Source organism: Cladophialophora psammophila, assembly GCF_000585535.1.
Source record: "Cladophialophora psammophila CBS 110553 chromosome Unknown aczJe-supercont1.8, whole genome shotgun sequence".
NCBI classification, from domain to species: domain Eukaryota; kingdom Fungi; phylum Ascomycota; class Eurotiomycetes; order Chaetothyriales; family Herpotrichiellaceae; genus Cladophialophora; species Cladophialophora psammophila.
Genome location: NW_006912929.1, coordinates 153,188 through 175,563, shown reverse-complemented (window position 1 = coordinate 175,563; position 22,376 = coordinate 153,188). Strand labels below are relative to the sequence as shown.

General features: G+C 51.9%; 8 protein-coding genes across 8 annotated transcripts; 3 read left to right on the top strand and 5 right to left on the bottom strand.

The window, feature by feature from the left end:
* Positions 1 to 2,181: 2,181 nt before the first annotated feature.
* A1O5_05695 (uncharacterized protein) lies at positions 2,182 to 2,870 on the bottom strand (the record flags this gene model as incomplete). Its single annotated transcript, XM_007746294.1, has 3 exons — positions 2,182 to 2,266; positions 2,326 to 2,651; positions 2,709 to 2,870. 3 exons carry the CDS (start codon positions 2,868 to 2,870, stop codon positions 2,182 to 2,184), a joined length of 573 nt encoding a protein of 190 aa, XP_007744484.1.
* A 1,342-nt stretch (positions 2,871 to 4,212) lies between these two features.
* A1O5_05694 (uncharacterized protein) lies at positions 4,213 to 5,964 on the top strand (the record flags this gene model as incomplete). Its single annotated transcript, XM_007746293.1, has 2 exons — positions 4,213 to 4,396; positions 4,463 to 5,964. The coding sequence occupies 2 exons, from the start codon at positions 4,213 to 4,215 to the stop codon at positions 5,962 to 5,964; spliced, it is 1,686 nt and encodes a 561-aa protein (XP_007744483.1).
* A 1,511-nt stretch (positions 5,965 to 7,475) lies between these two features.
* A1O5_05693 (uncharacterized protein) lies at positions 7,476 to 7,949 on the bottom strand (the record flags this gene model as incomplete). The annotated part of the gene is made up of 3 exons (XM_007746292.1): positions 7,476 to 7,532; positions 7,669 to 7,788; positions 7,821 to 7,949. The coding sequence occupies 3 exons, from the start codon at positions 7,947 to 7,949 to the stop codon at positions 7,476 to 7,478; spliced, it is 306 nt and encodes a 101-aa protein (XP_007744482.1).
* Positions 7,950 to 8,290: 341 nt separating this feature from the next.
* Positions 8,291 to 9,784, bottom strand: A1O5_05692 (uncharacterized protein; the record flags this gene model as incomplete). The annotated part of the gene is made up of 1 exon (XM_007746291.1): positions 8,291 to 9,784. The coding sequence occupies one exon, from the start codon at positions 9,782 to 9,784 to the stop codon at positions 8,291 to 8,293; it is 1,494 nt and encodes a 497-aa protein (XP_007744481.1).
* A 499-nt stretch (positions 9,785 to 10,283) lies between these two features.
* A1O5_05691 (uncharacterized protein) lies at positions 10,284 to 11,859 on the bottom strand (the record flags this gene model as incomplete). The annotated part of the gene is made up of 2 exons (XM_007746290.1): positions 10,284 to 11,410; positions 11,478 to 11,859. The coding sequence occupies 2 exons, from the start codon at positions 11,857 to 11,859 to the stop codon at positions 10,284 to 10,286; spliced, it is 1,509 nt and encodes a 502-aa protein (XP_007744480.1).
* A 949-nt stretch (positions 11,860 to 12,808) lies between these two features.
* A1O5_05690 (uncharacterized protein) lies at positions 12,809 to 14,189 on the top strand (the record flags this gene model as incomplete). The annotated part of the gene is made up of 4 exons (XM_007746289.1): positions 12,809 to 13,252; positions 13,323 to 13,848; positions 13,927 to 13,949; positions 14,019 to 14,189. The coding sequence occupies 4 exons, from the start codon at positions 12,809 to 12,811 to the stop codon at positions 14,187 to 14,189; spliced, it is 1,164 nt and encodes a 387-aa protein (XP_007744479.1).
* Positions 14,190 to 15,655: 1,466 nt separating this feature from the next.
* Positions 15,656 to 17,995, top strand: A1O5_05689 (uncharacterized protein; the record flags this gene model as incomplete). The annotated part of the gene is made up of 4 exons (XM_007746288.1): positions 15,656 to 16,657; positions 16,715 to 17,014; positions 17,063 to 17,399; positions 17,454 to 17,995. The coding sequence occupies 4 exons, from the start codon at positions 15,656 to 15,658 to the stop codon at positions 17,993 to 17,995; spliced, it is 2,181 nt and encodes a 726-aa protein (XP_007744478.1).
* A 364-nt stretch (positions 17,996 to 18,359) lies between these two features.
* On the bottom strand, positions 18,360 to 20,114 carry A1O5_05688 (uncharacterized protein; the record flags this gene model as incomplete). Its single annotated transcript, XM_007746287.1, has 4 exons — positions 18,360 to 18,674; positions 18,782 to 19,425; positions 19,484 to 19,866; positions 19,915 to 20,114. The coding sequence occupies 4 exons, from the start codon at positions 20,112 to 20,114 to the stop codon at positions 18,360 to 18,362; spliced, it is 1,542 nt and encodes a 513-aa protein (XP_007744477.1).
* Positions 20,115 to 22,376: the final 2,262 nt, after the last annotated feature.

Sequence of the window (22,376 nt, the reverse complement as noted above, 5' to 3'; positions counted from 1 at the left end):
GAACCGGGAAGAGAAACCGAGAATAAAATCTCGATGACGACTGACGAGGGGTGGAGATGCAGACTGGGCTTGACAGGTAGTTTGTGCATGTCAGTACTAAGCGGCGTCGTACAAGGGGAACCAGCCGGACGGTTCTGTAATGGGGGAGCAGAATGGTTTGTAAGTAAGACGAGAGAGAGAGAATGGGGCCAAGAAAAACTGAAGGGAAGGAAAGAAGGTGGGCAGATGCACCGTCATATGCAAGCTGCTAGCAGCCAAAGAGCAGACCTCGTACCTACCTACCAAATACTTAATCACATACTTATGTACTCCGTCGACTCCGTGTTCGGTGCGTGTCGGACAAAATCCTCAACCATGCAAGACCATGGCCGCCCGTCGAATCACAGGCACGACCCGGATTGCCGGTGCTGGGGTTGGCGTCAGTGGCTAGAACAAAGCCAAAGCCAGCAGTTGGCTAGAAATGTTTCCATGGATGGGGCACGATGGGGGGGCGTGACAGATGTTGACTGGCGCTGACTGGGTTCCCAGCAGTTTGGATCCCGCTTCTAGTTGCCTACCGCTATTGCGCTACCTACCTACCGTAAGTACAGTACAAGGAGCAAACCTAGCAAGCTAGAACCTTGGGACCTACTGTACCTCGCTCCCCACCAGGCCCGAGGCTAGCCAAAGCTGTTGGTTACTCCCGTGAACTCATATTAGGCACTGTGCTACAATGCACATCCTGACCCTCCCTGCCCTCCCTTGCTACCCACGTCCCTCCTCGGTAGCTATGTAATACCCAGACCTCCCATACCCATGTGATTCAAACCCACAGAAGCGACCCAACAGTCTGGTTGCACCCTCCTCTGTACCACCATGACGGCCGGGCCCCTGCACCCGGCCACCCGACACAACTGTCTTCTCACCTCTGGTGTCAGTGCTGGTCCTGCTCTCCTCCTGCTTGACGCCATTCACTCTTAGTCGGTACTCCATTCATGGTGGACTGCTATGCACCCTCATGTTTTGAGCATCAAGTCCTTGCTTCTCCTCAAAAAGAAAAAAAAAAATGACCCAGTTTCTCGGTTCGATGAGGAGCGCCGCCTATCTCACCCTCGAACCCGTGCAGGCAACCCCCCCCGTCTTTGTTCCAATCCAAGTCAAGTGACAACTGAGGATTTGAACAGTACCAAAAAGTCCATCAGCAACATGCAGATCATACTGTGGCCTGTCCTCTTCTCGGAGTTCTGCCGTGCAACGGCCAGCGCGGCCTCTTTTCAACCTCATCAAGCGAACCAAATCTCGACTCTTCATCCTCGCAGCTGCAGCGTCTGCAACAAAAGACAACGCATTCTCACATGCACCACCCTGCCCGCGGAAGAGTTGAGTTTTGAAATCTTCTTTCGGCAGATCACCCGAGACGAAGGATGCCCAGGTCAATCTACAACGAATGAAGCTGTTCCTTAGGACTTGCAAATCGCGGTACATATCGCTTGGAGTAAACCGCAAGCCAGAAAGCGAAGCGGGAATTGCATGCAGCAGCTCCCAACTTCCAACACCACCTTCATCTCGGAGCCCTGTTGCGCCCTCTTCTGGTCACCGCCACAAGCTCGGTGACAAGCCGTCACCCAGAATGCCAGTTGCGAATGTCCAAACCTCCGGCTTGTGGCCCCTATTTGAAATTTCTTAGCTATCCCGTTGCGTAGCCCCCCTACGGTTGCATAGCCCATGCAGAACCCACATTACACCGTTGCCCTGGCCCTTTAGCACTCTGCATGCTGAAACCTTAGCTCTAGCTTCTGAATCTGTGACCTATCACTAGCTGACACATACGTACATAGTATTTATTAGCTTACTCGGAATGGCAAGTACCCACTAGGTCTGAGATGTCAATTATTGTCTATCCGCCCAGCGGGACGGGTCATCCTCGTAACGAGAAAACCCAGAGTTCTGATCCGATTTTTATGTGCCCTTTTGTGCAAACCTGGCGCCGGCAGGGATTTGGACTAAACACGACTCCGACCCCCGAGACCACCCGGCTAAAGCTCCCCCGAAGAGCCAAATCACCTGCAAGGCATCCTCTTTTTGTTCCTTTTTTTTTAACCCCCAGGAAAAAATATTCCCGCGCCTAGATTCCCAAATTCTGCTAGCAAGAGATAAATACAGTTTCCAAAACAGACAGGGCTGAGACTGGTTGCCCTGGCCTCAAGCCTCGCTCTTGTCGGCACCGGTATACTTGGTTCTCTTCCAGAGACAGACGGTGCTCACAGCCGAGAAGGTGAACAGAATACTAGAACCAGAACAATCAGATTCCGAGGCATCATGGCGATGTTTTGGATCGGAACTCACCAGAGTGCAATGCTCAGGCCCCAAATGGACTTCATTTCCAAGCACGTGGCCTTGGAGGTACCTATCCACTGGGAGTAGTTGACCTTTCCCCCCTTGTTGAGGCTGTTGCCGAGTGCCGAAGTGAAGTCATATGCGCTTGAGGTGGCATTGGATATTTCATCAAGGACCACACAGTTCAGATACGAAAGCGGCTTGCCAACCACCACGGAGACGACGATCAAGGCAATCAAAAAGAGAGAGTCGATGCCAGTGCTGATCAAGAAAGGAAGGATGTTGTCAAAGTAAAGAATGACCGTGATGGCACAATATAGTACGGCGATGCAGACCTGGAGCGCGCGTGGTTAGTACATTTTTGGGCAACTTTGCACAGCCATGGCACGTACGATGCTCAGAATTGCGACGAGAACTGATGGTGGGGTTGCTCCAGCATTGACCATCTCAGAAATGAAATTGGCCGTGATTCCAATGACGGCGATCATGGATGCCATCTGAAGAGCTCGAGTGACTTTGAATGTCGCACCGAGGACGCCGTGATCAGGACCCATGTTGAGATTGATAGAAAGGAAAGTTGGAATTGGTTCAAGGAAGGAAATGGCACTGCCAAACGATGTAGGTAAGGAATGTGGCGGATGGCGTCGAGCCAACGGGTTTACAGACCGACAATAAGGAAAGTATTGGGCTGGGAACGCTGGAAGAAAAGTTCAATGAATGCTTCTTGGACGGAAACAGATGCTTTGGCTTCAAAGGAAATGTGTTGCAGCTGGTTACAGAATGAAGAACTGGACCTGGACTCTGGAGGGCGGCCGGTGCTTAAGTATTGGAGACTGTTGCTCAGCTCACTGTGGTTGAGCAGCATCGACGGATACCAAATCATTGGAGATATGGTGTTTGCTCAAAGACACGACGGCGGGAGATGTCTCTGGCCAGTCTCAAACCAGGTGAATGGAGCCTGCAACGGATGGTGGTTGTCTCGTGCCAACAAAAACGAGGCTGTTTCGACCAGGGCGCCAAGAGCTATTTCTAGCTGTCGTTGCACGCGCCCGTCGGCGGCTATTGTCTCCCACGATCCTTTGCCGCCCACCTCCTGGGCCCAGGCAGTCTCAGCACTGTTATTTGTCGTGCCCGGGTCTGGTCGAACGAGGCAGTGCACACGTGCTTCGATTGGCGTTTCACCAACAGAGAAGAAGATGTTTTGTACCGAGTACCCAGTATCCTTCATGGAGGGGTTCGCGGGATTCGGAGTCTGCCATCGGCTGGAGCGCTGAGAGAAACGTGATCGGCGGTCTCCAGGCTCCAGCCCCCGCCAACTGCCAACTGCCAACTGCTGGCTCTCGCCTACTGGCCAATGGACAAGCTGCCCGCCAAAGCCCTTTGCGAGTTGATGCTTGGATCGACCTTGAAGGAGGAGCTTATTGCGGTCAGCCTCAAACTATGTACCTACTGTAGCCCCACAGCGAAAAAAAAAAATCCTCCTTATCGTTATCAAGCCTTTGGGAACTTTGAAGCTGCAAGCTGGCTGGGCAACTTTGCTGGGTGGCTTGCTGGGTGGCTTGATGAGCACACAATCTTCTACATACCTTATCACAGCAGTAAAAGATCTCGTACATCTTTCCGTCTACTTTATAACCACCTATATCTTGCGTATACTCCATTCCTTTGTCAATCGCCATCTTACTCTCGGCCTTTGTTTGATTTGCTCGGCACGTCACCTCGTCGTCATCACATCTCGTCCTCCCCAGTAACCTGCAGCCTGTACTCGGTAATCCGCCGTCACTGCCACTCCGCATTTTGCTGCACGACATCCCCCATCCGTCACTATCCCCGCTCCCGCTCCTGCGCCCGGCCACAATTCACTCTGCTCGGCTGCGGCCAAGGAAGGACCTTGCCATGTCACTCACACGAGTAGCTTCCATCGATGGCTTCGAACGAGAGAGAAGAGGGTCCAGCGTCTCTTCGCAGCGAAGAATGAGTTTCAACCCTGTGACTGAATGGATGCCGCCCAAAGACCGGAAAGCCAGTATCGTCTCAATTGCCTTGCAGTTTGAAGAGGTTTCCAAACGAAAACGCATACGTATGTGATTGATCCATGTCAGAGAAGAAGCACGCGACTCCCGCTGACAGGTCCGTGCTGCCACAGTCCAGGTTGCCATTGCCATATTATACTGCCTCTTCGCGGCCGGAATAGTATTCGGTTACGCAGCCATCAAACCTGTCTTGATCGATGAAGGCGTCTTCAAAGACCTGTGTACCCCAGAAGAGGTAGACAAGCACGTCTCGCCATGTTACAAGCAAGAGATCCGGTTGAACTTGATGTTCACCGTAGCAGCAGTCTCAACCAACGTCGCCGCCCTCCCTATCGGCACTATCCTTGACAAGTACGGTCCCAAAGTCTGCGGTATCATAGGCAGCATCTTCCTCACCGCGGGAGCACTGCTCTTTTCCTTCGCTACCAAAGTCGATGGGGACCTCTTTACACCAGGCTACTTCTTCCTCGCCCTTGGTGGTCCTTTCGTCTTCATCTCTTCTTTTCAACTCTCCAACACCTTCCCCCAAAACTCCGGCCTCATCCTTGCGCTCCTGACGGGTGCGTTCGACTCCTCATCGGCTCTCTTCCTTGTATTCCGCCTCGTCTATGAAGCTACCGGCGGGAAACTCAACACCCACCGCCTCTTCCTCCTCTACCTCATCGTCCCCATATTCATTTTCATTGTCCAGGTTTTCGTCATGCCAAAAGAATCTTACAAAACTGTCAGCGAAGTGGTCAAGGACGCCGAAGAGGAAGTCAATGCTCCTACTCCCCCCGAGGCCTCCGAAGAAGAACGCCGCACTCTTCACGACCGAAGGGAAAGCACCATCCAAGAGATCTCGCTCCTGCTGGACAAGTCGACCAATACAAAGCGTCAGAAGCGAGAAGAGCACAAGAATGCCAAATCTGGAGTGTGGGGAGCTATGCATGGCTACACCGCTCTTCAGCAGATCAAATCTCCATGGTTCTGGCTCATCACACTTTTTACGGTCGTGCAGATGACACGGATAAATTACTTCGTCGCCACGATCCGGCCGCAAGAACGTTACCTTCTGGGTTCCGCCCACAAAGCGAAAATGGTCAATGACTTTTTCGACGTGGCACTTCCCCTTGGAGGTGTGCTGAGTATCCCTTTTATTGGCGTCTTGCTGGACAACACATCCACGCCCTTTGCCTTAGGATTTCTCGTGGTCGCAGCCACCATTATTGGCATATTGGGCTGCCTCCCTTACATGTGGGCCGCCATCGCCAACGTTTGCCTCTTTGTCGTATATCGACCCTTTTATTATACCACCGTCTCAGATTATGCCGCCAAAGTATTCGGATTTCAAACTTTCGGCAAAGTCTACGGCCTCATCATCTGCCTGGCGGGACTTTTCAACTTCTTGCAGAGTCCCTTGGATGCCGTTACGCATGTCGTGTTTAAGAATAACCCCGTGCCGGTCAATGTGATCCTCATGAGTGTGGCGGTGATTGTGGGCGCGGCGTTGGTCACGTTCACCGCGGTCCGAGCGAGGACAATGAAGAGGGACCTCTTGGAGGATGAGGCCGAGGGAGCAACCGAGTCGTTAATGCCCGGTGCCATGGCGAATGGGAATGGCTATGGGACGTGAGAGGGAAGTGAGGATAAGTGGAGGAAATTGTCGCCATCTCAGTCACCGAATGACATTGACCATTTGTTGCAGCGGAGTCTGGCTCGATCTCGAAACGTTGATATTTTGACACCAGTGCACCACGAAAATCTGCCAGGCCAAAACCAGTTGGAGAGGCAAGTTATCGAGTTTTCCCACGATGCTCCTACAAATCATGCCATGGCGTACGGGGCGTCGCTGAGTCGAAAAAAAAAAAAGAAAAGGAAAAAGGAAATATTTGACCCATGAACAAATGATTGAATGAATGCACTAGTCAATTTTTCAGAGACAACACGGGGAGGATATTTGGTCATCTGATTGCCCACTTGATCTACGGAGCACTTTATTTGGAAACGGGCTGGGTCTGATCTGACGATGGCGGGTACGGAGTCGCTTCAGACCGTCCTGCGTCCTGCGTTCTGCGCGCGTGTGTTCTGCAACGTCTGGACCTGTGATTGAAGAGATCTGTGATCACACAGAGAGCGAGCGAGAGATTGCGGGAAATTCCTCCCCAAGACTGTCTATATTATATACACATGCCATGTGCGCATCAGTCTAATATAACATGACATTTATATATGCGGAGTTCTACTTACTTATCTCCCGACAACTTGCCAGTACGGAGTAACTTGAGATTTGAAGTTAACTAGACGAAAGAAAAAGCGAGAGGGAGGGAGAGAATCTCCTAGTCGTCGTCGTCGTCGTCTTCGTCGTACCACCACCACCACCACCACCACCACTACTTTGATAGAAGAAACCGCCAGGGGAAATGCGGGATCGGGAAGATCCTACGTACGCGTAGAAACTGGGAATAGGAATTTGGATGCTTGCTTGCTTGCTTGGGGCACATAGGGCACGATAAAAGAAAAAAGCAAAGGCTGAAAAATTACGTATTATCTCGTGTCATGTCACACTGATAGGACTTCTTTCTGGGTCGAAGACAGTACTTTGGGTATATTACAAGGTTTTTTTGGGGGGTTCTTTGGTTGACTTGTGTGTGTCCGTCGGCTGTCTTGTATGACCTGACCTCTTGTTCCGTTCCGTTGCTTTCCAGGAGGAAGGCCAGAATGGCTGTTTCCCGTCAGTGCCGAGGACCTCATCCTCCTGCTCTCTCGGTCCTAAGGCAGATGTGGTGGATAGGTCTCGACGGGTTCCGCGAACTAGTAAAGCCAAAAGCATTGTAGTGATGCTGACTGTCCAATCTCTGCATGGCTGTGCAGATTCAAGTTGTCGAGGCCACATGCACCATGGGGAGAGTTGAGATAGTCGTGTCCCATCCCCATCATATCAAGCCGGCTGAGCTGCCTGGTCACACATCCCACCTCGTCCACTCACGCTCCCAAGATCCTGCTTTTATACATCATTTTCCTATTGTACATGCGACAACGTCGACAGCTGGGGCATCCCAAGCTGCGGGGGGGGTTATCGTTCGCCGCTGGCGGTTGAGTCAGAGTAGCGAGGTGTTTTATTGAGCAAGATTGAAGACCGGGGGCTCAGAACCCTGGAAGGAGCATCTCGCTCCATTCCGAGTTGAAGAAGGCAACGGCAGCCTGTGCGAAGAGTACGTTAGCCGGATGTTGCTAGAGTGGATGACTTGAACTAAAGTGGAATCGTGGAATGAGTCTTGAGACGTCGAACAAGTGCCTGGCAATGCAGCGTACATCTGGCTTGCTCGGATACCCATACAGCACTGGCGCGGTTCATCAACCTGCAGTGTTGCTCTGCCTGGTCTGGCGTAATGCGCGCTTTTTTTGCGTAGCGGCTAGCTGATAGAGACTTCACCACAGAGGTGTATTTTGGTGCAGTCTAGAGACTCAAATCGCGCAGAGACAACTTACCCCGAACATAGCCACGCTTATGACAACGCTGGCATTCTCCTCAGACGTCAATGTATGATACATCTGACCGAACCAACCCTTGGGCTGAGACCGGCGGGCGGGCTGCACTGTGATGCGCTTGGGAGGCATTTCTTAGATGATGGCTATGGGTCGAGGGAGGGCGGTCGGCTGGGGTGGCTGTTTTCGATAGCCGGGATTTGGACAAACTCTTCTCAATAACGAGAGATGTTGCGAGCAGGGGAAGGTCCGTTTGTGGAGAGGAACGGATGGGAGATTTGCGCAGTTGTTAAGGAACTGGTCTCAAGATAAAGTCTGTACGCAGTCAGAGCTTGGAAATTTCGAAGCAGATTTCGATACGGTAGAACACAGATTCTACTTGGCGCTCGGGTGCGCTTGCTACTAGGGCGGAGCATAAAGTCTGTTTATATCGCTAGATCTATGTACATACCCAACGACCTGACTGGCTCCGCTCAGGCTGGATCTTGCTTCTCCTGCTCTTTCGCTGCCATCAACAACTTCATTCTTGCTTCTCTGTCAACCTTGGCGAGATGCCATTCGGGCGTGTGACCTAGCATTTTGTCGTCAATTCCAAGCCGGGCGGCATCCTCATTCGCCCATCGTACAAGATCCTCCACGTATGCTTCTTCAGCCCCCAGTGCCTTCAGACTGTGAAAGTCTCTCCCTAAGCCCCTGGCTCGCACGCGCTCATTGTACTCATCGCGCATCTGTTGTCTGGATGGCAATTGAGCTTTTCCGCTCAATACCCTTGCGACCGCCTGTGCTTGGAAATCAAAAAGCGAGAATGTTGCGATATGATACGGAGCCCCGACAAATACGAGCGAGGGATCCTCAATGTAGAACATGTCCTTGTGCAGGTTATGCACCATGTCCCCTTCGGCAGTAACGAGCACATATCTATCTGCTTCGCTCGCCGGAACGTTGTCCCAGTGCAGATGGGGAAGGAACGGATATGAGGTTATGTACCCTGTGCAAAGTATGACCGAGTGTATGTCGGTCAACACCTCGCCGCTTTCGAGTACCACTTTCCCGGGAATTGGCCGTGAAACTGGAGTTTCGACATCGTGATTTTCACTCAGTTGGAAGGATCTGATTGCACCTATCCTCGTGGCACCTTTTGGCAAGAAACTTGCCGGGAGATCAAAAGCTCCGCCTCGAGAACTCTGGAATATGTGATTGGCGTAAGCTGCCGATTCTTTCGCGATGTCGCTCGAGGATACTCCAGCACCAATGAGGAGAATATTCTGGCCTTGGAATATTCGAGGGTCGCGGTATCTTTTCGAGTGCCAGACACGATCCGGCCACCCATACTTCCACTCCTTCAAACCGGGAAAGTCTGGTATTCGCGGCATGTTGTAATGTCCTGATGCCACTACCACCGAATCGAAAGTCCAGTGCCGTTCCACAAACCGCGACTCGGATGGCCCTTTCTGGAGTGTGGTTGTCCGTACGACCCATTCGCCAGAATGTTTTCGTACATCTTCAACGCGAGTGTGGTACTGTGTGATGGTGGAGACGCCATGCTTGATTGCAATGTTCTGGATGTATTCCTCCAATATGTTTTGGTTGACCAAATCCTCTGTTCCCTCGGGCCATGGCAGCAGACTTGTTCTCATCTCCCTGGTTGAGACGTTGTTCTTCAGTCCGGCATAACATGGCCCAGGAGGCGCATGAGCAATCTCCCGCTTGTCGCTGTCCTCGTCCTCTGGTGGAGGAGTGCTGAATGCAAGCTCCGGTCTTGTCTCATAGTCGCCTTTCGACGGAAGCTCATTTGGATATGAGGGGTCCGCCGCTGAGCGCACGTCGAAATGCCACACTCCGCCAGCAATCCCTGACCTCTCGAATACAATTACTTCGAGGCCGTGTCTCACGAGGTGTGTAGCTGAACAAACTCCGCTGATGCCAGCGCCTATTACAGCGACTCTTTTCGCCTTAGTTTGTGCCATGAGCCGCAAGAGAATGGCCACTGCAAACGCTCCGGTACCAGTCTTTAATGGAGACGGATTTGGATGGCTCAATCGGTCTATCTTTAAGGAACACGAGCATGGTGCTTGTAGATGCCTGGGTCTCAAGTCTGCAAATCAAGTGTGGGCTGGTGTGACCTCCTCATATGACAGGGTACGTATCAGCAAATACCCTCTTCTAAGCACGCCATACTGTGCGAGACATGTCGTGATCCTCGAACACCATACCTTGATGGATCATCGCTTTATGGTGCCCTGCCCCTGATAAGATTGAGCTCGGGATGACAAATGCGCAGAATCAAGTCGACGCTATCGGCTTCTGAATCGATTCGGGGAACTTCACTGATGCCGAGAGTCCCTTTTCGGCTCTGAATAGTATCCACGGTTGACTATATTTCCCCTGACTCGCCGATCCAGAAACGCCCTCCAAGATGTCTAGCTCCGAGATACCCATTGTCGGCCGTCAGTTGCAACGAGATCCTCACACAACCGGCCCGACTCTCCCCTTTCTCGCCAGCTCCCGCTTCCACAGCACTCTGATCACCAACGCGGACACAATCATTCCGGCGCTCAGACACGCTGACGTGACAAACCCTTTATGGTACCTCGGGGCATCAATCTGCTGCCACACTACCAGCGGCAGCCAGGCTTGAAACACGTACGCTAACTCGTTCATGGTGCCCACCACGATTGCCCTTTCTTCGTTGTCGTCCGTACAAATCTCGTGCGCCCACGCCATGCATAGTCCGCTTAGACCACCGCCGCAGCCAGCAAGGATGTAAGAAGCCCAGTGCCAACCAACTGGGATATCCCACGCTGCAAGGCTCGCGTAGCAGACTATTGAAACCACGCCTCCAAAGACGATCGGTGGCCAGCGGGCGCCACGAAAGACACTGTCCGATGTCCAAGCATAGATGAGGGTACTGACGATCTGCACCGCATATGTGGTGGTTGGATATGTGTTGATCTGCGAGATCGTGTACTTTGGATGCGTCGAATCCTTGAGGTATTGTGCGAAGGTAGGTTGACTGACTCCTGCTCCGGCGTTGTTGAAGGTCATATATAAAGTGGCTAGTAAGTAAATCTTCCAAGACGTGAAGATTTTCTTGAATTTGGCCTTTGTGTACGGGGCCCGCTGGGCACGGCCCTCCAACTTCATCCTTTTTTGCGCGTACTCGCGCTCCGCTGGGCTGAAGTACCATGCTCGAGTAATCTCTGGGACGTCAGGAAGGAGGAAGAATCCGGACAGGGCGATCGGGAGAGAGATGATCCCGTCGACTACGAATAGCCATTGCCAGCCCTTCAATCCTCCTTTGTCCCCGAGATGATAGACGCCGGCCATGAGGTAGCCGGAAAACATGCTCCCTATAGCGGACGACGTGTGGAAAATGCAAGAACGCTTCGCCAATTCGTCCCGCCGATACCAGGATCCGATCACGTATTGCATGCCTGGATAGAACGTGGCTTCTGCAAGGCCTATGAGAAACCGGAGCGCGTAGATCGAGCTCGCTGAATTGCATTTCGCAACGCAGAAGGTCAAAATCGACCATATAACTTCCATCAACGGAATCCACAATGAGGGACGGACACGAGTGAGGATCATGTTTGCTGAGAGAAGCTGGTCAGTCTCGGCCCATGGGAGCAGTCTGGTGCACAAGCGGCGGAAATAACTCACACGGCACTTCGCCAATGACGTATCCCACAGTCCAACATGTTTGCATATAGTTCAGCTGGTTCTTGTACAAGCCCAGGTCCTCCTTCATGCCAGACACGAACGCGTTGTTGATGTTGATCTGATCAAGGTACTTGATGAAATACCCCAGGGTGGCAAAAGTGAGCACCGCGGCGTCGAGTTTGAACAGGAACCGTCGTTCTTCGGGCGACTTGTCCAGCGTGTCCCAGATGTAGGACTGCCATTTCCGCTTTGGCTTCGCCTGGATCGTGTTGTCTGAGACATCACCGTTTGAGCCGAGTGTGTCTTCCACCACCGGCGTCGTGGAGAGATCAGTTTCGACTCCCTTGACAGTGACCTCTTTACTTTGCTTGTAGAACGACATCTTGGTTTCCCTAGGCACAAGGCTGTTCCGAGCCCTCGTTGGCCGTGCTGTGCTATTCGTCGCGAGGGTGATCCTTGAAGCCGCCACTTCAAATTCCGGGCCTCTTCTTATTTGGAACCCTCAGCAGACATCCATCAGGTTTCATCCTGTTGCATATTTCCCTCTGGACCATGGCACCTTTCGGTCGAATATTGCGTGCTCCCTATTGCCGATGGGCTCTGGACCTTCGCTGGTGCACATGTTTGGGTACAATCTGCTTCAAGGCGTCGAGCGAGCGATTAGTGAATTCGCCAGTACCATTAGGGACGGATCTTCTCGACCGTTCACTGCGACGATATTATGTTTTGAGACCTATGCATAACGAATAAAGATGATAACACGTTGCCTGCATCGCAACGCAAGGATCTCTGTCGACGGACGAGCAGCAAATAAAGGGGTTAAAGCACGCCATCCCATCACGTGAGTGCGTGGTGGTACGTATGGTGGTCCTCGTCCCTTGTCCATTTGATGAGATCAGCTGAGACTTCAGGTATTGTATGCACACCGATTGGATTGATAAGGGGCCTTGCGAGCGGGGTCAACGTGTGTATATCAACAAAAGTGCACACCTCGGTGCTTCCCCCCCTGCAAGGGAGTTGCAGTCGGCAGGGCGGTCTTATCCTTTTTATGCAGCTAGTTGATGCTCACTTCCCAACTGGAGAGATCGTTCAATAGCCGGCAGCGGCACGCAATCTGGGATTGCAATATCGCCATCTTCATAATTCGTGAGGAGAGTGGTGAGGTCGAATCTGGCTCTGTAAGCAAGTCAACCTGTGGAGTAATCTTCAGGACTTGGTCAGGCGCCTTGGTACTTATTGAAAAAGTGACGCGTTAATCGGCCGTAGACCTGGCTTTGCTATTGTCACCTCAAAGTTGTCTCTGACCTGTGGCAGTAGAGTCATCGATCAACATGGCGCCCGCTCCAATCGACCCCAGCATCACAGATTTCGTCGTTCCGAAAAAGGACACATTGGGACTGCCAGAGCCGGCGTACAAAAGGCTTGTGAAGGCCGGCATCGATCTTTCAGACGGATACCCGTACCGCCCGAATCGGCCGCTGTACCTCCAAGACGTGTACAACATCCGGAACAAAGAGCGCAAGCACATCGACGCAGGTTCTCGAGCCGACAAGTCGAAGAGCGCCCTGCTTTCTGCCGCAACTAAAGTCACCGACCTGACGACTTATATTGGGACTGAGATAGAGGGACTCCAGCTCAAAGACCTCACAGATCAGCAAAGGGATGAATTGGCATTATTGATTGCCGAGCGCAGCGTCGTTTTCTTCCGAGATCAAGACATCTCGCCTCAGCAGCAGAAGTCGCTTGGAGAATACTATGGCGAGGTTGAGATCCATGTAAATCAGACCCTTCTCGATATAGTTGAAAGTGGTTGCTTGTGCTAAGTCTGGATTCTCCTCAAAACAGCCTCAAGTCCCTCAAGTTCCTGGCGTGCTTGGTGTCACAGTGATTTGGCCAGCTTTGCAAGCCCAAGAGCACCCGGCGAGCTTTCGCAGGCCCGGAGGTGCTTCACGATGGCATACCGATCTGGTCCATGAGCGACAGCCCGCAGGTATCACCCACCTCCACAACGACACTGTGCCGCCCGTCGGAGGAGACACCCTCTGGGCCAGTGGCTACGCGGCGTACGAGAAGCTGTCGCCGGACTTCCGAAAATTGATCGACGGCAAATATGCAGTGTACCGGTCTGCGCATCCGTATCTGGCTCGTGAGAACCCAACTGCCGGGCCCAAGTATATCGAGCGAATTCATCCATTGGTCCGTGTTCATCCAGCGACAGGCTGGAAGGCCCTTTGGGTCAATAGAGCAATGACAGATCGAATTGTTGGGCTCGACAAGGCGGAAAGTGATCTCATTCTGGGATATCTGTATGATGTATATGAGAAGAATATTGACATCCAGGTTCGATTCAAGTGGACTCCAGGCACAAGCGGTAGGTCTCCCAACTAAGAGATCGATTATCATGACATGGATCGTGATGCTGACTGAATATCTTGCCAATTTTGCACAGCTCTTTGGGATAACAGAATCACGGTAAGTTGCTTTCATCATTAGAGATTGCGAAGCTGCCTCCCAGTGGCTAACCTCATGGCCACTTTGAAGATACACAACGCTTCTTGGGATTATGCTGGTAACTATCCACGACATGGCACACGCGTCACTTCTCTGGCGGAGAAGCCCTTTTTCGACCCCAGCGCGCCAACGAGACGGGAGGCTTTGGGACTCTTAGGGCCAGACGAGAAACAAGTCGATGGCGTTCTGGTAGAGGCATGAGGAAGTGCACCATGTATGAAATGCCTTTCAGATTATCGACAGTACTCGGTACAAGTAGAAGACAGGAAGGAGGTGGAGGGACAAAGAGGGAATAGCTCAAGCGGCATTTTCCCGGGTTGGCCTCTTGGCATTTGCTTCATACCCCTTTTTCCCTCTAGTTAAGCACAGCCTCGTATCCCTCCCAGAGAACGGCAACTTGCCCAAACTGAAGAAAGACAGAATTAGTAGTTGATCATTGTTTTAAAACGGAATAGCCTTGCCCTGAATGGAATCACAATAAAATGTGTCCATGAGGCTCTGCTGCCCCTGAATTTGATCTATTTATATCGTTCATTTCTTGGCGCTGGGCTTGGCTCCAGCTACATTTTATCCAGCGATGCTTGCGACTGCAACTGCCTCAACACTACTTCGGAGTCGAGTGAAAGATGAGCATCCCCATCGCCTTTGCTCTAATGGAGGACGAGTTTGGCCCAGCTTCTGCTCGTCTTGGCGGTTCATTACCCTCCCCTTGTCAAGATAGCTTCAGAGTTTCCAACTCGGCTTGGTGTGGCCCTGTGAGGACCTACCATCCACTAGAACAAGCACGCCATGGCTCATGCTCGACGATCCTGAACTTCAACTCCCAATAACCGCGAAAATATAAGGCATCGAGTTTCTTTTCCAGCCCTTGCCCTCTATGAATAAGGAGATGGACACTAGAGTCTAATTATGATCTACAGAAAATCACTCTCAAGCTCATTTCTGCAACTGTGGTAGTCGTGGTTCACCCATCATGAAAGCAGCTCCCAACGTCTAAGGCGGCTTGAGATCCTCCTAAACCGATCCACATTGTTCAGCCTTGTCGGATCCGTCTTCAACCCATGGATCTCGTATTCTATTCTTGATGACAAACGAATGACATGCTCGCGCAAGACTTCTCTCTCAAGGAGTACTGGGTGGTACCGTTGGACGATCTGAGACTGATCAAACTCTAGCAATGCACTTTCCAAGACCGCCCAGATGGGAATGTGCCCTGTCCGTCCACAAGTAAAGTCAAATTCAGAATCCACCGCCACAGAACTAATATCACATATATTTGGGGGCCTGCCCAGGGTTTTTCCACTTTAGCGCCCTCTGTCCTCAAGCAGTCTCCAGACACGTAGCAGTCATGGATTCACATCTTTCGAGGAGTTCATCAACAGCCTCCTCGGCTCGTCCCCGTCGTCCAACACAGTCTTCCGTCAAATCCGTCGGCAGGGACATGCCAGATGCTGGAGAGCCTTCAGGGAGGCCGCAGGATGTTGTAAATGGTGAGAATGCTGAGGTATGCAGTTATGATTATCTGTCTGAAGTTGTTGTTCTAATCAAAGCAGAGCTCGAACCGCTCAGAACACCTGAAGTGGACTCTTCCTGTCAAGCGGCACCCTTCCAACGCATCTAGCGAGCACACCCAGGGTACAGAGCATACAACGTCGCATACGCACGAGATGCGCAGGCGTATGTCGCAAATCACGAGACGAGCTTCTGTGGTTATAGCCGATGTCGCGCACAAGGTTGACCCCCTTACGATTACGCAGGGCAACCCCTTGAACCTTGCAATCAACGAGATACGAGGTGTGTCCTCAGCCGGCTACTCCGCACCAGGGCAGTTCGATGCCCGTCGATATTCTTGTGAAGCACCCAGCCTTTCGCCCATCTCTGAGCCTGAACCTGCGCGGACTTCCGGAGGCTTCTCAGACGATTCTACTGTTCGCCCAGGGATGAGTGAGAAGGAAGACGACTACTTCATTCAGAGACTTGCAAATCACGACGACATTGAACGGCTGTCCACCCTCAAACGCATCCTGTACAGGCTGTGCCCAATCCTCGTCATTATCACCGTTGGAGCCAACTGGATGTACTTCGTTCTTCGCGTCAAATTCACCGTAGATGCGCAGAATGTTGTGCACGAGGTATTCTGGATGGCATGGGTCTTTATTATCGTCGAGCTATTCGTTTCACTTCCAATGTTGTTGCAGAGTCTCTGGGGCTGGCATATCATCGGGTTGAGGAAGAGACCGAAACTTCGCTTGGTCGGAGACAACGTCCCATCGGTTGACGTCGTCATAACTTGCTGTCGTGAAGAAGATGATCTGATCCTCGACACCGCCAGGGCAGCCTGCAATATCGACTATCCCAGTGAACGGTTTCGAGTCATTGTCTGTGACGACGGAAGATCCGAATCGTTGCGGTCCTCTGTTGAGAAGCTAGCCTTGTCTCAGTTTCCAAACCTCTATTATCGCTCAAGGCCCAAATATCCCGGCGTCCCACATCACTTCAAGGCCGGCAATCTGAACGACGCCCTTGAGGAGACCAAAAAGCTGCCAGGGGGTGCAGCCAATTTCCTTGCAGCTCTCGATGCTGACATGATTCCCATGAGAGATTGGCTTCGGGCGCTCCTGCCTCACATGCTTCAGGATCCAAAATGCTCAATGGCATGCCCCCCACAGGTACGTCCCATCGCCACAATACCTTGCTGTAAGTGGGGTTTACTGACGACTGCATAGTTGTTCTACAACGTACCCAAGGACGATCCTCTCTGCCAAAGCTTGGACACGTTTGTACATATCGCGGAGCCCATCAAGGACTCCCTAGGTGTAGCCTGGTGTACTGGATCCGGTTACGTACTCAGACGCTCAGCCCTTGCCATGATTGGAGGCTTCCCTACCGGATCTCTCGCTGAAGATGTCTGCTGTTCGAGCATGCTTCTTGGCTCAGGCTGGAACACCGCCTTCGTTCACGAGCCACTTCAGTTTGGAACAGTCCCAGATTCTCTGGTGAGTCATTTGAAGCAACGTACAAGATGGGTAAGTTATCCAAAGCTTCTACTACCGCCTTATCTCTGATAGCCACAGACCATTGGCACCGTCCAAACCGCCTTGAAACTGAGATTCAGCATATGGGGTCCGTTGGTGAAACATATGACGCTACCACAGCGACTGTGCGGGTTTGTTTATACAATCTCTTCGTTATTCACGGTCTTCCTCGTAGCGTCCATGTTCACCGCACCCGTTGTGCTTATTTCGGGGGGCAAGCTTGTTCCCTATGCCAACACGGAGCAGCTGCGATGGCTTGTCCGCTCGGCGTTTCTCAGCATGGTCTTGAACCGTCTAAATGAGATAGTCTCATTCTTGCCGTCCGGATATCGTACCGGGCAGAGGGATACAAGGGCTCTATTATGGATGTCGCCCTGTAAGTATCCTCAACCCATAGCGACATGTACGATCAACTGACAGCTTCTTCTAGTCCATGCCATCTCGGTGATCCGCACCTTTGTTCTTCCCAAGTGGCTGGGGGGCAAAGTCGCAGTTTTCACATCGTCTGGTTCACAAAAAGACCAACTCAACGAACGGGATCCTCGGCTCCGAGCTCCATTATGGCGACGTCTTAAAGTCACTATCTGGGATTGTCAATGCTATCTTCACGTCATCTACATCATGTTCATCCTTGCCGCAGTTGGCGTCAGCCTCTACTCGAACCTCACTGACCGGCAAAACGACACCACAAAGAAGCTTCTGATCGACGTGCTGACACACGCGGGCTGGCCTCCAATCATCTGGATGACCTGTGGCCTAGCATGCTGGGCGCCCATCAACTACGCCATCTTTCCGCCTTCTGTCCCGGACAGGGAGGAGTTGTTGGACAGAGATCCATACTCTGGAGTTGCCTATCCCAAGGAAACGGCGAAGAAGACCCAGACTACGTGGGCTGCCTGGTTCTGGGAGGCGCAATACACTTTCCTCAGTATCTATATGACTGCGGCATGTGTTCTCTCTTTCTGGTTCTGATTGTTTTGATATAGTGTCACCGGTGTTTTATGCCTTTGGCTTTCTGGCTTTTGAATGCGAGATATAGAAACGGCTTTCCGGCGATCTAAGCAACACGGACTTACAAGGAACAAAAAACCCAAGATGGATGTAATTGACCGGTATATGGGATCAACCAGTTAATTGAAGCTAGACCCTATCATCTCTAGGTGCACAGAAAATGAACAAAAAAATTGGTAAACGCTTTTTGGTGGATAAAGTCAAGACTTGCTGCTCTTCCGCAGTCCCTAACGATAGAAAAGTGCAAACCATTCGCCTTTAACTCCACAATCCCAGGAAAGCCAGCCATGCGCCGTGACAGCATTGTAATGTATTCACGACAAGGTTATGGCATCGAAGGCATGGATTTGACCCGCTGGTGCGTGCGCAAGGTAACCATCATGATGCTCTGCGCGCTGTACTTGCTCCTCATACGCAGCCTCGCACCGAATTTGAAGATGACCAAACTGATGGGGTACAACGCGGCGGAGATTACGCCGAAAGTGCCGTATGCCCAGTCGCCGCCGAGAGCTGTGATCATTTGGATGATGGCGAGCGGGATCGCGGCGGCGACGAGCAGACGAATGCTCGCGGCGAGCGTGAGCGCTGAGAGCGTCCCGGCTGGCGGGTACGCGTCGAAAAGATAGGAGATGTAGGATATCTGAAAAAGATCGGAAAGGTTAGCAGCAAATAAAACAGCCTTCGGGGCTGATGATGGCAAAGCGAAGTTCGTGTATGTATGGTAGCGATGGGGAAGAAAATCCGTACCAGAATCATCATGCTGCCCCAGACGAAGACGCCGGTGCCGACGATGGGGAATGGGTAGCTGACTGTAGGTACAGTAGTGTATCCGACCCAGAAGAAGGCCCCTGTCATCAAAACCCCACCGACCATCGCAGGGACAAGTCTGAACTCGATCTCCATCTGCACCATCTCCTGATCCTGGCACTGCCGCAGTTTCCGCAGGACCAGGAATTGCTCGATCAAGGTCGCCGTGGCAGCTGCGAGTAGTGCGCCCACCGCCGCGGAGATGAATGCCAGCCCTGACGATCGAATGCCGAACCCGTATGTCAAATTCAGGGCCGCAGGGACGGCGATGAACCATTGAAAAGTTGTCCCGAACACAAAGGACACGTACAACGTGGTCATTATGACTATGGGTTCAGTGAACGCCATGACAATGGGGTCTACGATGGTCAACTTGGCCATGCGACGCAGAGTGGTGCCTGATTCGGCTGGGGGAAGATTGTGAGGTCTGCCAGCACGCCGGGCTCGGGTGCGGATGATCTCTCGAGCATATGTTTCTGGAACTCCAATGCCGATCAGATACGCTGCGAGGCAGACCATTAATGAAACGTAGGCTGTCCACCGCCAGGACGTGCTTGGGACGATGTTCCCGAGAATAATGGGACCTGGCCAGGAGCGTTATCAGCATCTGTGCAGCAAAGCGGGAACGAAGATCTCAAATACCGAATGCGGCCCCTAGATACGAGGCTAGCGTCAAGCCTGAGTAGTACGTTACAGTGGTTGCCGCAGGCCAAACATCTGCAAATGTACCCTCGATGAGCACGAGACATGGACCTCCTCCGAGACCGGCGAAGAAGCGTAGGACCGCCAGTGCGCCAATGCTCTGAGCACGACTGGTTCCAAGGAGAAACAAGGCGCAAATTGGCAGGCTAACAAAGTAGACCGGTGCACGGCCGAATCTTTCTGTGACATGTGGAGTGTAAACCGGTGCAAAGGCAATGCCGACAAGGTAAAGGGAGAATGGTGCGATGGCGAGGGTCATGGAAACATTGAACTCTGCGACCACGTCGCCAACGGCAACAGTGTACGACGTGAGTCCAAACGCGCTGCTGATGTGTTAGCTGATGGTCACCTAGAGTTGTTGGGTGATATACACTGCAAAAGCAAATGCGAATGAGGCAAAGCTGACATAGACTTTGCGATGCAGAGGCCAATTTTGCGGGTTATCTGGATCCGAGGCTGGCATAGGATTGCTGATACCTCCCGTCGCCTCCTCCATCAGCCCAGGTTGATCCATTGAAACCTGATCAGACAATGCCTCCATCTGGTTTCCCATGTATTCCGTTGCTTGCATGGTGAGAGGTGTCTGACTCTCCATGGGATGGAATGGACGCTTGAAATTGTGGTGGTCAAGGATACGACAAGAAACGAGCCTCAAGTTGTGAGCGGGTGTTACCGGGTACTAGAAACGTCCTTTTTGGTGATGGAAGAAAGCAGGAGACTTCACAGGAAACACAACCCGACTTATATTATCTGCTGGCGGAGATGCGAATGAACTTTCAAAAAACCAAGAACATATAGGACGGCGACGGGCAGCATGATGCCAAAACAGCTCTTGGCCTGCAGCACCCACTTGGGGCTTATAAAGTCCGTCAAGCATCAAATGGAGGACGCCCCGTCGAGATTTGGTAAAGCCACGCTCATGTCCAGCAAATCGAAGGGCTTGATACATGGTGTAGACTTCCTGCGCCTCTCCACACGGGGAATCTCATGCGCAATCCGCAATCCCAACGGCGCAGGCACCGGCCACAGAATGCTGGCAGCCTCGCTAGACTGTCCTAAATCAGGATATCCTCAGCTTATCGAGTCCAAGATGAAACAGACTCGCCGACCGTCTTCACGATGGAGAGGGGAGTGGAGGTGTTCAATTTTGGAGTTTCGGCCCTCACGAATGACAAATGTGCCACGGCAATGGGATCCCATCAATGACAATGTGTGTAGGAAGGCGGCTTTGATGTTAATTGTACTCGGTAATCTATGTTCAAACGCGTACCAGTTGTTGTCCTGGAGATCCTCTCTCGGAACTGTTGAGAAGGGGCCGAAGAATGATAGAGGCCGGGCGCCTCAGATGGAATCCACGCTTAGAAGATCAGTCAGCATTTATGTAACTAACATTCAGCTAGTCTATATATGGTAAGGATGGCGTTCTTGGCACGACTCTATTTTCAGGCCCGCTACGAGTCGCAATTTCCACCCTCCGTGATTCCATCATCAGAAATCCATCTAACGCGGCTCTGCTCACTCCGCCCGGTCTTGCTGTAGGTCATGCTTTGATTTGCGCAACGGAGCATCGGACTCATTAACCTGGGGCTCCTGTGAATCGTTTTCTCCAAGACCTCGAATTTGTTGGGTTTTGGGGACTCTTTATGGCCGTACGAAGCACTCTGCGCGACCAAGCCTCATTGGAATCAAGGATCATCGCGGTCAACCTCATCTGGGAACTCCGTGACTCCGACATGCCAACGAGCACTCGGAAATGAATCTAAACACCTGCTTGCTGGACCGAGCACAGGTCCATTGCAGGAAAACAAACATCAGTCTCATGGCAGTGCCAATGGCCCTGTCCCTTCGATCATGACAAATAGTCAGCCAGGATCAGGTGTATTAGGTTGCGCAAAAGAACTTCCACAGCCATAGCGTCCCTACGCTTTGCAATGGATTGTATGCCGTGGATTGTATCTCCACAATCAATGGGCCTCATGAGACCCAGGAAGAAAATCAGACCATCATCCTACATATGCTCAGGAACTTGTACAGCTGCAGTGGGCCGAAGCATGCACATCGAACTCTGACGCATGCTCGCAGAGACGGAGGCTTGACTGGCTTCCTGCCGGCCACTCAATCAAACCAAACTTCAACATTCAAGGTCATCAGGCGTTGAGCTTCGCAAAGGTATTTGAAGACTGCAGAGACGCGAGCGGGTACTCGGTATACTTTTGTAAGTTCCAAATGCAGAGAACACCTGAGTAGTGGAAAGTGAGCCACACTCATATAACAAGAGAAAATTCACACCTGTTTTATGTGTATGGCGCACAAGCGGCTAACTGTGGAGTCTTCCTTTGTGCTTGGATCGACCGTGTGTTGCACGTGCCATTACTGGTCTTTCTTAGACCGGCAATCGTTCGTTGGCACCTGGCATTCTCGAGCTTCGCAATTGGTCGCGATGCTAACAGAAGGTGATAGAGCGAAGGCTCAATGACCGCTACCTGCGTTCGAGGCCAGATATTCAGATCGAGATATCAAGGCAAATTCAAGAACGCCCATTGCGCAATCCTTAGACTGCGAAGTTGCAATTACGACTGGTCTTCGCTCGGCACTTGACTCTGGGCTGGTTCGTTTGCACCGAAATGATCTCTCAAGGTATCTTGACGGGTTCCAGCGCGGAAAGAGGAGGAGAACAATCAAGAAGCCAACCACGCTGTGGGGCGTCGCCGACTGAACCCACCTAGGAGGTTGTCTCCAGTCGCCTTTTAGGGCAGGTTCAGTTTGTCGACCGTTCAGAAGGTGTGGCTTCGCTTCGCTGACGAGCCAGATTTTCTGGCAACAAAAGTAGCCT